The sequence below is a fragment of the Acanthisitta chloris genome, unplaced genomic scaffold (genome assembly GCF_000695815.1).
Source record: "Acanthisitta chloris isolate BGI_N310 unplaced genomic scaffold, ASM69581v1 scaffold1259, whole genome shotgun sequence".
NCBI lineage: Eukaryota > Metazoa > Chordata > Aves > Passeriformes > Acanthisittidae > Acanthisitta > Acanthisitta chloris.
The window spans coordinates 23,006-39,270 of record NW_008689571.1 but is presented as its reverse complement, the minus strand read 5'-3'; the positions used below and the strand labels follow the sequence as shown (position 1 = coordinate 39,270).

Genomic DNA, 16,265 nt, shown 5'->3' with positions numbered 1-16,265 from the left:
CAGCAGTGCTAAAGAACAATTTCATTTTGTGTATGGAGCCAACTGCAAGCCAACCCGGATAAGTCTATACCCATGCTGTCACTACCTCCACAAAACTGACAGAGCTATGATTGCATGAGATTCTTTGTTTACCATTATAATGTAATACTTATGCAGCAAAACACTGTTGACTCTGCAAGACTTGGCCATGCCAGCAGCTACCAGCCTGAAACTGTAGCTAGAGTCAAGCATTAGGGTACTCTAGCCATCCTACTTTCCCAGTTGGGCCAATGTTGTAGCACACTCACCAGACAACTAACACTGGTCAGAATTTCTGCAAGAATACACTCACCTGGCTATTAAAAATGAAATAATCTCATTTATAACCAGAGTCTGCCATCTGGGTGACTGAGTACTACTGAGGTCTTTTCTGCTTAGATAGAATTCTAAGTGCAGAGGAAGATTCAAACTGATCAGTGTTTGAGCAGAGAACTTCAAAGAGCTATTCGTAGTTTTTATAATTCAGTTTTACTGCAGATCAGTGTTTGAGCAGAGAACTTCAAAGACCTATTCGTAGTTTTTAAAATTCAGTTTAACTGCAGGTAAATATATTTCATGGAAAAAAAGTCCTATCTTGAAGCCATTTGCCATAGCTACATGATGTAGCAAACCAGAAACCAGATCAACAGAGCACAGACTCAAGAACAGAAGAGTTTAAAAACTGACCAAAATGACCACTAAAGAAACAAACAAAACACTCTTCTGATGTGGAATGCTTACCTTCCTTGTGCCTGTTGAAGAGGATGCTTTGAGTTTTCAAGATCAAAATTATGTTTTCTGGATCTGGCCCATCTATCACCTTGGCAGACTTTGTGCAAAGAAACTCATATGCTTTATTAACTTTTTCAAACATATCCTGCAAGTAAAGAGGAATAGTCTTAAGAGTTGCTTTTGTCTCCTAAACTCTGCCTTAGGCAAGAAACTTAAACTAAGTCAGTCATAACATGGCAAAAGTATTAAGTACAGTTTGATTGTGAGAACGGGCAGAGGATGAAGTCTGTCTTTGAAAGGGAGCAAATAGCTTATTTAGGCCCTTGTAACTCTCAAAAGAATCTTTCCAAGATGTGGACGTGATCTGACTACATCAGTTTACTGTGGAAATCCTAATAGCCCTTGATTGACATCAGTTAAGTTAGAGAATCACAGAATATTCAGTGTTGGAAGGGACCCATGAGGATCATCAAGTCCAACTCTTGGCCCTGCACAGAACATCTCCAATAATTCTATCATGTGCCTGAGAGCATTGTCCAGTTACCCAAAATTACTTAACTGCAGCATTAATCTGTATTTTAGCATTCATCTCGGGCATAGCTTTTAAAAGGGAAAAAGAAAAATCCAGTGTGCATTTTAAAATTCTTAATACAAGTAACAGCTGAATTTGTTCCCATTTTAGTAACACCATAAATTTTTGTTGTACATACCCTGCCTTCTGGATTCTTATCTGGGTGATATTTTTGAGCCAGTCTGAAATATGCTTTCCTGATCTTGCTTTCATCATGCCTGCAAGAAAACAAGTTCCATCCATTACACTGAGTGACAAAAAAACCCACCACAAAACCACAGACCACAGGAAAACCAGCCTGGATTCTGCCAACAGTACTAACAAACAGTAACTGCAACTGAATGAAAACTACAAAGCTCTGATTTCCATTTGAAAAACTTGCTTAACTGAATGGGGGATAATCATGTGGCCACAGAATAGAAAGAAATTTTAGAAACAGGAAGTATTTTAATACCTCTTGTACTGAATATACTAACCAGAAAATGTTTGAAGTCCCTGAATATCTTCAATGAAGAATCTAAATGAGCTAGAAGTAATAAAAGTTACTATTTCATGATTTATACTAAGTGCACAGTTCTTGAAGGCTAAATGCAAAGTATTGTCACCTCTCTTCTAGAGGACCTAAGTCAGAAACCAGTGGCGAGACAGGAGGCAAAAAAACTCTAAGGATATAATCACCACAAAAAAAGGACAATGTTTGGAAGGGAGAAGGAGGATGATTAGAGAAAAAAATTCCACTTTGAACCCATTCAAGTTCTGCCATATTCTTGTTCACTATGGTCTAATGCTTACTCTGTAAAACAGCAGAGCTCAGAGCATTTTTTTCCCCAGTTTCAGTAACATTTCTGCAATTATCTCAAAAAACTGGAATTGCATTTTCAAGCTTTGTTTCCTTCTAGCAAAGCAATCTTGCACTGTGAAAGAAGGTGTTAGACCTAACTGAACTGGTACCAATAACTGGTTCCAAGTACTGAGGTAAGAAACTTCACTGCATGGAGTTTATGTTAATATAGTTATACAACTTAAAATACTGAAAACAACTTACTGTCCTTGTCCTCTGGGAAGGTTAAGGACTTCATAAGCATCATCTATTGACATGGTAGGTGGCTTCTTCTCTACCTCCTTCTTCCAAGCTTCTAGTGTATCTTTCAACAGTTTAACCTAAATGATTACAATTTATTAGTGTTTCATTTACGTTGACACCAGTACATAGCATCTTTAAGAGAGTGTTGCTTACTAATCAATCCTGCATTTCATTCAGAATAAAAGCACTTCAAGATTAAAATGACTCTTTACATAGTCACACCAGAAGATAATCACTTAAATGACATGCAGTAAACAACCTCTGTATTATAAAAACTGCAACAAAGCTGCATGAATAAAGCTGCTTAGACATCTAGATCTTATACAGACCTAGAGCACCGACTTGTACCAAAAAGATCTCATCAATTCAGTTAATGTACTGATTCCACATTAGCTCAGTTTCTTGTGCAGCATAGACAAATGAAAAACCAAAAGTGATGATTCCCCCTTACTCTCTCAATCATTTGAGGGTCAATGACACTATCTGAAGTTTCTCTGATGCTTTATTTTGCTCTTTTAGTAGTCACCATAAGGAGGATATATTTATGTGGTTGCTATATGGAAAGAATACTATGTTACTTCAAGATAAATAACTGTCTAATCTACCTACTTGTGGACTGAAACTCACGATAAACCAGTCACCTGCAACAAATCTAGCATTTGATTTCCTTAATCTTTGTTACAAACCCCACTTTTAGGACACTGAAACATCATGAACTAAATGAGTCCTAAAATATTTCTTACTTACCGGATCTTTAATTGGCCAGTCTGGAAATCTGAGTGTATCACAAAGATGTTTGAGGTAATAAATATTACAGAACAGCTCATTTTCCAGTTGTGGATAATTGATAACTGGGATGGGACAGTATTGGTAGAGTGCTCTTGTATTGCTTTGAAGACGAGGGGTGAAGTCAGCAAGATGAGCTGCAATCTTCTCTATCATAAGACGCCTAAAAGTTACAAAGTTTGGTTTAAAACTAGCCAGTCCTCAATCCTCACTCACTTGACAAGTGTGTTCAATGATCTCTTCTGACAAGATTTTCCTTAACAGTTTCCCACATTTCAGAAGGGATTCAATCCTATTCTACTACAAAGCTATTTAAATACCATGAAAAACTAGCTTATTAAAAACGACACAAAATGACATTTTGCCCTCCTCAACACCTCTTCACTTTCTGGAAGACTCTAAAAACATGTTGTAATATTAGAGGTATATCTCCAATATAGTTATTTATAGTATTCTTTTACTACCAGCACCTAGGTATAAAACACTCCACACATAATGAAGTCTCCACTCACAAAAGGAACTTAATAAAGATGTAAAACATGTTGTCAGATGTTCAGGGAAATAGTTCCCTTCCCACTGCCAAATCTGCTACCCCTTCCCCTGGTTAATTTTGATCAGAGGGCAATGCAAGGGCATCACCCTTGCACAAGGCAACCACAGGAGTTAATGGAATCCAGGTATTTTCAGCTTTCCTCAGAAATGTCAAATACAGGACCTCTTCAACATAAGCTATCGTTCAGATTTATTTGTTCCTCTGACAGAAAATAGTTACCTCATTTCATTGCTCCAAATTGCTTCCGGAGTGTCAAACTCTCCAAGGAATATCTCAGAAAATTTTTCTGGTTCATAGTTTTCTAAATAACACACCATTGCTTCAGGAAGAATATGTCCAAGTATACTTCTTTGAACTATATCTTGACCTTTTGTCTACATGAGAGATCACATTGTCATCTCAAAGGTAATTGAATTCAGTCCTGCTAACTAAATCTAAAAAACCCTCCCCCTTCTCCCTTATAGTTAAAACAACTACAGCTGCTCTGCAAAGCTACTTGCAAAGAGAGGTAGTTATTTTTGCAATCTACTCACTTCTTCAGACTTGAAAGCTTGTTTTGTATGTGTGTATTTCAAAAACCTAGAAGAGAAACAGCAATTATTTTCTGTTTGATTGATACTTAGGGTACCCTTGAATAACAAGCACAACTAACACAGTCCAGCTGGCAAGTCTCATACAGTTACTTTGAGATAAAAAAAGCAACAGCAACAGCTGTATGAGTTTCTGTACAAAGTCCATTAAATCCTTGGGAAGTCCACCAAGCTAAGCACTTCCATGTTGTGAATGTTGCCTTATGTTCATCATTTCAGTCTGGAAGCTTGTTTTCGCCACATGTGAACAAAAAAATGACACACACAACCCTTCCCTACAGACCTCTCCCTTCACATTAGATCATCATTCCAGGAATGAAACAAGATCATCTCAGACTAACTGCTGACAGCCCTATTACACTAGAGTCATCATGTAAGGATGCAATCATTTCCCAATGCATTTCACTGTACAAGAGACTTAACTGGAATTGTACAATAGCTTTTCATGAACTATTGCATTTAGAGGAAGAGTACTGGAATGAACTGCAATAGTCAACTGCACCTGTGTCAGGTAATACAGACTACTAACTGTTTTAGGCTTCAATACTGAAACAGGCTATTAGATTTTTCCACCACTTTCAATAGCTGCCTACTACCAAAAGCTACATCAGCATTTACATAGCCTGTATTACTGCTCTTTAGTGCTTGTAATGATTTATTCTTCTACAGAAAGCGTTGCCCATTTGTACTGTTAGAGCTATATGATCAGACATGCTTTCATTCCCTCCCTGGAAGCACCATGGCTGACTAGATCATGTGAAGGTAATTCTTCTAGAGGAATAAACTCATGTTGGTTCTAGCAAGCCACACTCCCCAGAGCATGTAAACATGCAGAGCCACAGTCCTTGAGCATGATTGGTCAAGAGGTACTTTTGACTATACTTTTTCCTCACCTTGCAATAGGAAGTACATTGGAACCCGTGTACATCATGATGAAGAAGAATACACCACTCAGATAAAAACGAGGCAACTGAGGGTTATCTTGCATGACATGAAACAGCAATATAGCCACTTTTTCCACAAGGATAGGATCAAAAGTCAGTAATAGCTGAAATCAAAACACAAGCATTTACATTAGAAGAAAGCAGTTCAAGTTACCTAGGAAAAATGCAAGTTTTACCTAATTCAGTATTGGAACAAACTCAGTAAAATTACAGGAATTTCAGTTAAGGAATGCTGCAGAGTCAAAACAACAAGTTTGAATCATAAAATATTTAAAGTTGGAAGGGACCTTCTCAAAACCCTCTGCCAAAAGCACTGTCATCTACAGCTGTTTGACAAGGACCATGTTCAGTGTCTCCACAGATGGAAATATTCCTTAAAGAGATATTGGCTGAGACAGCATGAAATTTGCAACAACATCCTGTGAAATGAATGACTGCTTGTTCAGAGATCTGCAGGATGCTACAGATGTCATTTGATGTGTTTGTCCCACTTAAACTATTCACACAGGGAAGATGGTAGTGTCCTGGGTTGCAGTGTGGGGGTAGCCAATGGTATATATTCTATTGTCATCTCCACAAGCTGTTAAAGCCGGTGGGGCAGTGACCTTTATCACCTCATCCCTGATGGCTCCCTCAGGGGCTGTCTCTGTTTAATGGGCTGTCAAGGACCCATGCATGGCCCATAGAATTACATCCTCCCAGTGGTCCTTATTGCCTTGTCCCATTGTGAGATGCCTCACTCCAGGGGTGGGGAGCCAAACATGCTCACAGGGATATAAGCTGGGGTTTGGACCAGCACGGGTAGCCCTTTGCCTGCTGGATTCCCAGAGGACAAGAGCTGCTGCTGCTGGACCTTCAGGAGAGGAGCAGATCTGCGGGATCACTGCTCCAACAAACCCATCACTCCAGGAGGACTGCAGCCACCATTTAATCGGACTACTACTACACCCTGACTGACAGTGTGTCAGGTTACTTTGGGACTCTGTCAGTGGCTGTTCTGGGTCTTTTTGTACTGTTGTATTTGTTGTTTCGTTTTGTTTTCCATATTAAATTGTACTTCTGACTCGGAGTTTCTCACCGGTTTGCTTTCAAATCAGCACATAGAATAAGTCAAACTTTTTCTCATTTAGGTACATTTTTGAAGAGATGCTTACCTGAGTGATATGAGGAAGGCAAGTACTATCTGACAACAGCCTTTTCACTCTAGGCAGAGGTCTTATAATAGCATTGTCTTGATCCCTAAAAGAATAAAGTAGTACAGCAGTAAGCGTATGTGTGCCTTTTCTCTTTCAAGAATGAACAATTTTATTAAGCATAAGTTATTAGGCTATTGAGACCATATTCAGTGTCTTCTTTTTTGTTAACTTCCAATGGTGGTGTTAGACTTGCTAAGTGTGGTTTAGTGTCCTGCATTAAAGCAGCTTTGTTTTGAAGTTAAAGAGCCTGTCTGTAACAGACTACTGTTGCTGAACATTAGAAATGCACATAGCTTGCACATTTATTCTTGCAGTCACAATATTAATATTGTCTCATTTACAAACTCTCTATTCACCCACAGAATTAATTACTACTATGTAAAAGACTCTTTAATACAGTTCCTTAATGTACTACTTTCTAAGAAAAGCTTTAAGATAGGATTTGAATTTATGGATCTACCGGATAAAGTTAACCACCTCTGCTGAAAATCAGTGCTTACCTGCTGGGAAAATATCCACACATTGTGATGAGCATGTTGAGGACAAGTGTGGCAAGGTCAGTCTCATTCAACACAGGCTGGCCACTGGCAAGCAAGCACCACTTCAGCTGAGGGATGACCTGTAATGGTCGCCAGCCATCCATACCTTGAGCCCAACAACGTGTTTTTGAAGTCAGCTTTCCACTATTCCATAGCTCCTGCATCTATTACAAGATTACAGAGGAATTTAGTTAAGTCAGCATTCAGAGCTACCTTTGCTCCCACACACTCACACTCAAGACAAGCTTCTAGCTGCCATATGGCAGACTACTATGGCTGCATGAAATTCCAATATGTGTTTACAACTGTCATCGAATCATGAAATAAAAGTTGTCAGATTAGTTGCAGCATAATTGGGGCATGGAGGAGTAGGTAGCACCACCAAAAAGGCTATGGGTTCTTTGCACAACATCAAGTCTCTTATTTAGCTTTAATCCTTAAAGAGTTACGTGAAGAATATTTTTTAGCATTGTTTACAGTTTTCCCTCTCACTGTACGAAATACACCCAGTGACCAGAATGGAAATAATTTGTCAGGTTGAGAGCCTGAAGCTGATAGGTACCTCTTGAAAGCTGTAAGGACCACTCCTTTCCTTGTCAGCATTGCCAAAGTACCACTCTTTCTCACTCTCCCTCTTTGCATCAGGTGCCGCCTCAATCACATTGCTCTAGAAAATGATGGTAACAAGAATAGCTTTAGCTTCAGTGCAAAAATCACATTTCTACAGGGAATGTGGAAAGCAATTTGTTGGGGTTTTTTTATAGAATTGTCCTTTCAGTAGAATGACATGAGTAGTAATAAACAAAGGCTACATACTTGCAAAGGGACTGTAGCTCTGCTTGTGTGAAGATGTGCCAGCGTAAGCAGATCTACAAGGATTCTGATACCATTTGAATCCATAAGGTCCTTCACGTTTTTCTGTTAATGGATGAACTGAGTTACCACAAACATTTTCTAGGTAAGAATTGTTACAAGTACTGAACCGTTTTATTCAAGTAAGAAGTGACCAGGAAAAGAGTCAAATCATACTTTAAAGTGACAAGAATGGCACAATCACAGTATCTACAAATTTCCTTCAGCCTTCTCACCAGTAAATAACAAGTATCACATCCCAGAAAGCTGTACCAAACCTTTTTTTAAAGCTTCCTCAGTACCTGAATTTTTGATCAAGTTAACCCTGAAAGACTAGTTCAGACCATTTTATGCACCTGAAAGACTGATAAACTGCTGCTAAGTGTGCATGTCCACCTTACCTTATTAAGGATCAGCTTGTTGAGAAACAGTATCAATCTGTCCCGCTCAAGCTTGTCAGTGCTCTGGTACAGCAGAAAAGAGCCAGTTAGTATTTGATAGCACATACGAGAAGTTCCCTTCAAAAGTCACAGTTGCACCTGCAAAGCCACATTTTCTTTGTTTCATTCCCAGGATAAAAGCTGCTGACTCTTAACTGTCTAGTTTCATGCTCAGCTAATAAATGTAGCTTTCTGCCACTGAGGAGCAAAGGCCTTGTCACCCTCCAACCAAACTGTTGCTTTGGATTGAACCTGCTATTCTGCTAAGTCCACTGTTCTAAAGGGACAGTGTTTGGATTCCCAGTGAGTCAGTTAAAACAAATACAGGAGAAAGAGAGAATGTTTTTGGATGGCAGACAGAATGAGTCCTTAATATTACATCCCTGGTGAGACTACCAAGGCTTAAGGCAAAATAACCATGGACTGCACTGGCCCAGCTTCACTTACAACAGCCATATCTAAACACCATACTGATGCTAGCAAAGAACCCCTTCTGCAGGCTGCATAGAAATGTATTTTTGCAAGCTGAATCAGTTGTCAGATATAACTTAACAGACACTTAATAGGACAAGTAGTTATCAGTAAAAATTTAATCACATGTGTCTGTTTAAGGCTACCATTTCTTTAGATCTGAGGCTGGTGCTACTATCCAAAGTCAGTACTTTGAAATAATGTGACATAGAACAAGGTTCTCCCCTTAAAAGCTTCACGCTTCTGCATTTTTCTGCAGCAAGCCACAGTTATATCTACACTTTGTTGGCCTTAAAGAGACAAGTTTGAAATACCTCTATGATCAGTAGGTTCTTTCAGTGAAACTTCAACTGAAACAAGGAGAGCTACTAAGAACAGCTGGTGACAGCATGGAAAAAAGTATTTCTGCTTCAGTTCCACATTTTGCGAACCCAAAACTTGGGTTTCCCAGTAACCTGAAGGATCTGAATATATGTTGGACTATCTGTATGTTTACTATATCCAGTAATTTTAAATAATTCTTACCCTTTCTAACATCCCAACAATGTACTTGGTATCAGAAAATGGTCCTATTTCTTCATGACATCTTCCATAAACAATGGCCAATGCTTGCAGGCATAAGCACTTCATATTCACTTTTGGGGTAAGCAAGAAGCGATGGTAGAGCTCATTGAAAAACTCATATCTAAAAAAGAGATGAGATTTTAGTAAATAAAGCAAACACAGACCTTGGGAATGAGGTAAGATTTTAATAATGTCTCACGATCTTTTGATTGCTCCACTCTCTTCAGTTTCATCTTCTTCCAGTAGCAATCTTAGATAATAATCTCCTATTTTTATTTCCTCAGAAAGGCACTCATATTTGACCTGTAACACAAGACGACGTTACTTAACAATATATATTGTTTCTCCTTCATTAAGCTTTTGCTTGCATAACAATTACTGTACCTGATTGCACTCAAACACTCAACACGGTTAGCAACCCCTCCTATGCCTGAGGTAAACTGAAATCTGCAAGTTTGCTGCTAAAGAAGCACACATCTACATAAAATAAGCCACAAGCTACTGCTGTTCCCCAGAATAAAGTTTCCAACCTTGCTGAAATCCCAGTTTCCAGCCTTTAAGTAACCTGTTTCTAGTATCAGCTGGCTTTATTAACTACCCTAGGACAATACATGATGACTCAAATTTTAATAAGTAGTTATTCCATTGCAAGGCATTTCACTCAATGTTACTACAAGTATGAAACACAAGCATGACCTAATTACTAGTTATACCTGCTATTATGCTGAATAATAAAAGCCTAGAGGCATAAGTACACACACCAAGAAGCTGAAGTAAATTGCACAATCAGAGCCATCATTAACTTCAGAGCAACTACATTAAGTTTAACCATATGCCTCAATGCTCAGTGGTTTTAAGCACTTGGCAAGCACTTCCATTAGAGGAACCTCTAACATACTATGAAAAGCCATTCTCTACAGTTTTTTCTTATCTATAGTTTGCAGACTACTGTCATGAGCCCACAAAGTTATCTACAGATTTGACCACAGCATATGCTACAAAGACATCACACTAACTAGTACACTTTCAGAGCAGCCTCAAACCACCATTCCCTTGGCAAAGTGACAGGTTCTGCAATCAACAGAGAAACCTTTGTCACCATCATATAGTTCAATTCTTACAGCATAGACCAATAAAGTACTCATTCAAAACATTTAAAAGTAAATCTGAGACAGCAGCTGTTCAAGGACCATGCTACAGAAGATCCTTAGTGATACATTCCAGTAGCACGAGCCACACAGGAGCAGAGTCACTAAGTTGCAAAACTGTACTTTGGATTCTGCCCCAATTAGCACCACTAAACAGCTGGGATAACAGACACTGTGGCACCCAGAAATTCTGTGCCTGACCTATACCTGAAGGAAACATGTAAAGATAAACGCCAACACAAGAAATAGTAATCCAAACCCTAACTTAGCTATTTACTGCATCAAGGTAAGAAGGAACCTGTAATTTTGTGATAGGGTTAAATTGCACACAAAAAAAAGAGTTCTTTCTCCTAAAGTATTAGCCTGATGTCTTGCCATTCTTTCTGATTTGCAGAATAATCAGAGATTTCCTCAAAAACATGTTTATTCTCATTTCACTCATAGTACTCTGCTCAAATTTCAACCAGAAAGCTGTACTCTGATGAGGATGGCATTGGAAATATATAAGAAATATCTTACAGTTTAATTAAAGCATGGCCTTGCTTTGCTATAGCATTACACATTACTTAGAAACTGTGGAACCACAACAATACTGGAGATAAAGAGCACAGTAGTGTTTATTAGCACATTACTTCAAAACGTCTTGCAAGTTGGTTTTGAGAACGCCAGGCAGGACCACATCAGTTGCTTTGAAGAAGCCTCAAAGGCTATTTTGGCTTTGGGTACTGCTGTTGCTGTAACATGAGGACAGTACTATTTACCTATAATATACAGTGCAGCATGGTTTTACCCTTTAACCTATTCATGATTTGGCAACCTCAGGATCACTGAGACATGAAGGAAATATAGATAAGAAACTTGCCATCAGGAAAAAGTGACTTCTGAAACTACTCAAAAGTCTAGAAGCACATCCAGAAACAAGTAAGACTTATGTGGACAACAATTTAACACCAACTCTCCTCGTGATGCAAGAATCCATGTTTCACACCAACTCTCCTCGTGATGCAAGAATACATCATGGGTTCTGATCCATGTTTTATCTCTACAGCATCATTTTTCAGGCTGAAGAGGTTTCAGTTTTGTAGAGTGACACTGGACAATAGTACCTGTTCACAGACTCAAGCCTTAGCCGTTTATTCCATAACCCCAAATGAACTCTAGCTCGCAGTCAGGGATTGTCAACAGAAGATACACTCATGTAATTAGAAAGAGAAGTGACATTTTAAGTAGACATATTTTACAGATGCAGTTTGTGCTACAGTAGGTCATTTACCTCAAACTCCTGATGGTTCCATGAGATAACGTTAGCACTACCAAGTTCTCTGTCAATATTAAATGCTCTCATCTCAGACTCAAGAGTATCTCTCAGTTCTTCCCGTGTTTTGAAGTTCCAAATTAAGTTTGATCTAGCATGATCCTGAAGAAACCTAAGAAGAAAGTTATGTAGTTTAGACCCCTCAAAACATTATCTGGAAGGCAGACAACACTCAGCTGGCAAGCTGGGGATGTTTGGACCTTAATTAGAAGACACAGAGTAGTGATCTGTAGTTTGCTACAGTACTTATGGTTGTTCACTTGTATAGTGTTTTCAGAGCCATGGATGCCAGCCTAAACTAAAGCATGCCTGTGTCATCCCTTTGGGCTCAATTTGGTATCTGCATATAGCTGATGGCCAGGAGATATGGAAGCTATTCACATATCTCCCAGTAAGGGCTACAAGTGAATAATAACCCAGGGCAGCAGATGTGCACATACCAACTGTGTTTCAAACAAACAAACAAGATAAAGAATAGTTCACGAAGGAAAATAGAAATTGATGTCTATAAGTGTCACAAGACAGTCAGAGGACATTCTTCAGTGGCAGTTACAAAACAGCCTTTGGATCCAGAAACTGAGAAGAGAACTTTAATACTCCAGGTTTGCAAATATGGGCATGCAAATCTTTCTTTCATGCAGCACTATATTTGATATTTAGAAACAAAAGTACTGCATTGCATGGTGAAGTTTACGGAATTTCCCCAAGCTTGCTTTCATAGTTTGTTGAACAGTCAAGCTTTATTAGTCCACTTAACATGCTCACACCCCTAGCCAAAGTGATACATAAAACTTTTTTTCAGATGGAGGCTCCTCCCTTGTGAACTTTGACAGCTTTAAGAACTCACAGGTAAGCAAGTTGCATTTAGGACCTATGGCACTATTTGAAATGTGCTTTCTCCTTCCTTGCCTTAAGCTTATTTTTGTTCCAATTCAAGTTAAGACTCCTTGAGTAGCTTATAGGTTGATGCACTAACAAACTAAAATACTTTTCAGTGCCACTTTGCCTGGCCTTCCACATCATGCAGATCACCACCTGCTGTTTGTTATTTAGTCTTCCTTCTGGTTCAAGGATAAAAGGATGTATTATGATAACATTTGAGAAGCTTTCTAAATTCTTCCCTTTCCTAAACACAAACTAAATCCTTAAGTATAGCTTAGGATTATTTTTTTTAAACAAGCAGTTCTTACAAAACACTTTCACTGTTTCAAGACAGGCAGAAATTGGACCCAAGCCACAGCAACTCAGATAGGAACAAAAATGTCCAGCTAGAAAGTAACTTGTATTCAAGACCACCATATTCCTCTTAGCATTTCTACCTGTAATAGAAGAGATCCCAGTTTGCCTCTATTTTTATTCTTTGGCGTCGTTTTCTTAATATAACTGGCTTTTGAATAATGTTCTGCAAAAGAAACAAATTAAAGAAGTTAGTAGAAGCAGATACTCCCCATTAATAAAAAGCTGGGATTTTTTTTTCCTCCTTCAAAAGCCACACTAAGTTAAGCCTCATTAATAACATCTCCTTTTCTAACAAGTAGTAGCAACAGACTTTCACAAGTGTTATTTACACCAAGTTAAATCATGCCAGAGAATCTTTCAGCTGTGTAACAAATCCTTCATTTAGAAGCAAGTTACCCCTGAGGAAAGTTTAGTTCCCATCACCATAAGCATTCATCAGCTCCAAAGCTGATGGGAAGGAAAACCCCTAACAAGAACACTTTCCTCTCGGAAGGAACTAGAGGAAGTCACAAAAAAGTCACAGAAATAAGTCACAAACCTGACTTAGTCACTGAAAGGTTCCCTAGTTTGATGAAGCATGAAATCAATGTTATACTCTACATGAGGTACCACATGCAAGCACAAGTCTGAGCAACACTATTCACACGAGTGGCAGAGATATACACTCACCATATTGTTTCTGTCCTGATTGTGATGCAAAGTTGGAAGAAAAAGAAAAAGTACATTTAACAAGCCACAGCCACTGAAGTCATTCAAAGAGATAATACCAAACTTACTACTACCTTTTCCAAGCTACACTTGCACACATTTACCAAGAAATTATAAAGCTCAGAACTTCACACAGAAAAATGATTGTTTAAACTATCTAGGCAAGATGTTTAAAGTGCAATTTGCCTTTCCACCGCTGTCCTTCAAACTTTTCCTGTACTGAACCTAGTTCACCATTATTCCATAAACATTACCTGTCAAAATTCTGCATCACACTCAAGCCAGATTTGCCAAGTTAAGCTTTTCCTAACCTAAAGCTTATTGTTACATCAGATCAAGTACAAACACAGGCAGGCATTCTCAATACTCTGCATTGCGCTTTTCATCCTTCCCTGCATATACAATAGATTGTTTTGTTTCCAGAATGCATAAAAACAAGCTTAGTCAGGATACTAAAGTGAAGGGAAATGCCTCATAATTCAAAGTGTTTGTCATATAGAACATGGCAATAAAACTAAAGGAAAAAGGAGACCAAGGTTAAGAACTCAAGCAGTGCTTAAGACATCCTTTTATAATATTTAATCAAAACAGTTACTTATCAATTCAGTCTTAATTGTGACTTTTTGTACAGTCTTATGCTGAAACTTAAGCACTGAGATATCTATACTCAAGGGAACACTAAGCTGTTGTCCCTGACCACAGCAGGGGGGTTGATACTAGGATGACCTTTATGGTCCCTTCCAACCCTGGCCATTCTATAATTCTGTGATTCTTCAAGCAGATACCATAACTAAAATATCACTAGGATAGAGTACCTCATTTGGGATCTAAAAAAATATTAGTTTCTTTTAAATGTACTTTAAAAACTGGTTTTGCCACATTTCATGGAATTGCCTCTTCTCCTGTATAATTATCTTAGAAGCAATACATATAGGCTGCACTCCAGTTTGGTAAGCTTGGCTAAAAGCTTAACACATGTGCTGAAGGAATCCATTTGTCTGCTTTACATTCTCCCAGGAATCCATTTCTAGTCCAAGATGAAAAGCACTAAGAGGCAGAAAGTTTGCAAAAGGGAAATAAAACTCTCACATCCCAACATTTCACTAGTTCAGTGTGTGTTCTGACACAACTATAGAGGAGCTGGTGTTCCTCTCCACACTTAGTCAATTTACTGTTACGAACAGTTTCAAATACTTTTACCTCTTTCTGAGCTATGCCCATCCGATCTCTCCAGTGCATCAAGAGTAGATCCACCTTCTCTTTGGCAAATTTTTCAACTTCCTTTGCAGCTTTTCCAGCCAGTCTCTGCCACTCTGGCACTTTATTAAACTTGCCATACTGATCCTGCAGAACAAAACCAGTTAGTTACTTACAGTTGTAGGTTTATGCACATCTCTGATGCAGGTCAAGGGTGTGTCTTAGAAAAATCACTAGGACTGTACATCTATATAATGGAATAGGTAAGACAACTACATTTACTTACAGTTGCAATTTTTAAGTTATCTCTAACATGCATCCTATCAGCATCTTTTTCAGGAACAGGGTCAGCACTGTCAAGGTATGCCAGCAAACCTGGTGGCTAAAACCATTTAAAAAACAATGTAAATCACAGATGTGGATAATGAACAGAAATCATCACATTAGGTAACAAGATCATTTCTTTAAGTCAGAGATTTCAAAACACGATTTATATTCTACTCTGAAGCAAGTATGTAAAGCTACAGCACATTTTTGGCATTATTAGTAAAATGCTGCTATCTTTGACAGACTTGTTCACAGGCATACAATAAGCCTCAGTACAGAAGAACTCTTGCCTACATCCCATTTCTTAAAGCAGCACTTAATGCAACTAAAGAATGCAGCAAGAGTTGATCCCACAGCAATAGTGAGGGGAATGAATAACACTAGAATCCATTCATATGCTCTGATAGGGACTAAATGTTACATGTGACATTAGAAATGAGATAGTCAAATTTGACTAAGCATTCCATAGTGACCAAGATCAGGACACTTCGCTCTGTCAAAAATGAAGGAAGTGCTACTTTGAAATTAAAAGCTGGTGATTTGCCAGAAGTAATAATTCCTTACAACATTATTCTTTGAGCTACTTTCACTGAAGTAACTTAAGCAATAACCTTTCAGGAGGCTGAACAACATATAAATTTAGCTATGTTACAAGCAAAGTTGGACAAGCATGTAAGCATTGACGGAAGTCTTGCCTTGATTTCTTATTGGCACAAAGAGCATTAGAGACATGTTTATGACTCTCAAATTTTGGCCCTTTTAATAAAGAAACAAAAGTCAGACACCTATTTTTAAGTTTTGCATCATACACCATTTTTAGAAGTGGCAGGATAGCAACAGAAAACTTTTAGAGGCTGAGATGCCCTGAACTAGTCATCAATATCCTCTGAACAGCCAACACCAGACTGCTGATCTCCCAGGGAAGGCTTCCCCTTTGAAGGGGAAAGGGGATACGTTTACTATATAGACTGTCCCAAGTTTTTTGATACTG

At 38.5% G+C, this 16,265-nt stretch overlaps 1 protein-coding gene across 2 annotated transcripts in view; it reads right to left on the bottom strand.

Moving 5' to 3' along the window:
- The window catches only part of DNAJC13 (DnaJ (Hsp40) homolog, subfamily C, member 13), a 49,506-nt gene that overhangs the window by 18,210 nt on the left and 15,031 nt on the right, over positions 1-16,265 (bottom strand). The window contains exons 18-36 of one of the 2 annotated variants that reach the window (XM_009081443.1): positions 15,234-15,329; positions 14,951-15,094; positions 13,712-13,726; positions 13,123-13,205; positions 11,762-11,915; positions 9,540-9,643; positions 9,302-9,461; positions 8,267-8,329; positions 7,830-7,931; positions 7,576-7,680; positions 6,975-7,177; positions 6,433-6,517; positions 5,228-5,382; positions 4,278-4,323; positions 3,964-4,118; positions 3,153-3,354; positions 2,367-2,482; positions 1,461-1,539; positions 760-895 (exon numbers count right to left, since the gene is read on the bottom strand). In XM_009081443.1, coding sequence (XP_009079691.1) covers positions 760-895; positions 1,461-1,539; positions 2,367-2,482; positions 3,153-3,354; positions 3,964-4,118; positions 4,278-4,323; positions 5,228-5,382; positions 6,433-6,517; positions 6,975-7,177; positions 7,576-7,680; positions 7,830-7,931; positions 8,267-8,329; positions 9,302-9,461; positions 9,540-9,643; positions 11,762-11,915; positions 13,123-13,205; positions 13,712-13,726; positions 14,951-15,094; positions 15,234-15,329 — 2,203 coding nt within the window. The remainder of the gene's footprint in view (positions 1-759; positions 896-1,460; positions 1,540-2,366; positions 2,483-3,152; positions 3,355-3,963; positions 4,119-4,277; positions 4,324-5,227; positions 5,383-6,432; positions 6,518-6,974; positions 7,178-7,575; positions 7,681-7,829; positions 7,932-8,266; positions 8,330-9,301; positions 9,462-9,539; positions 9,644-11,761; positions 11,916-13,122; positions 13,206-13,711; positions 13,727-14,950; positions 15,095-15,233; positions 15,330-16,265) is intronic. The other variant, XM_009081445.1, reaches the window with a different exon arrangement.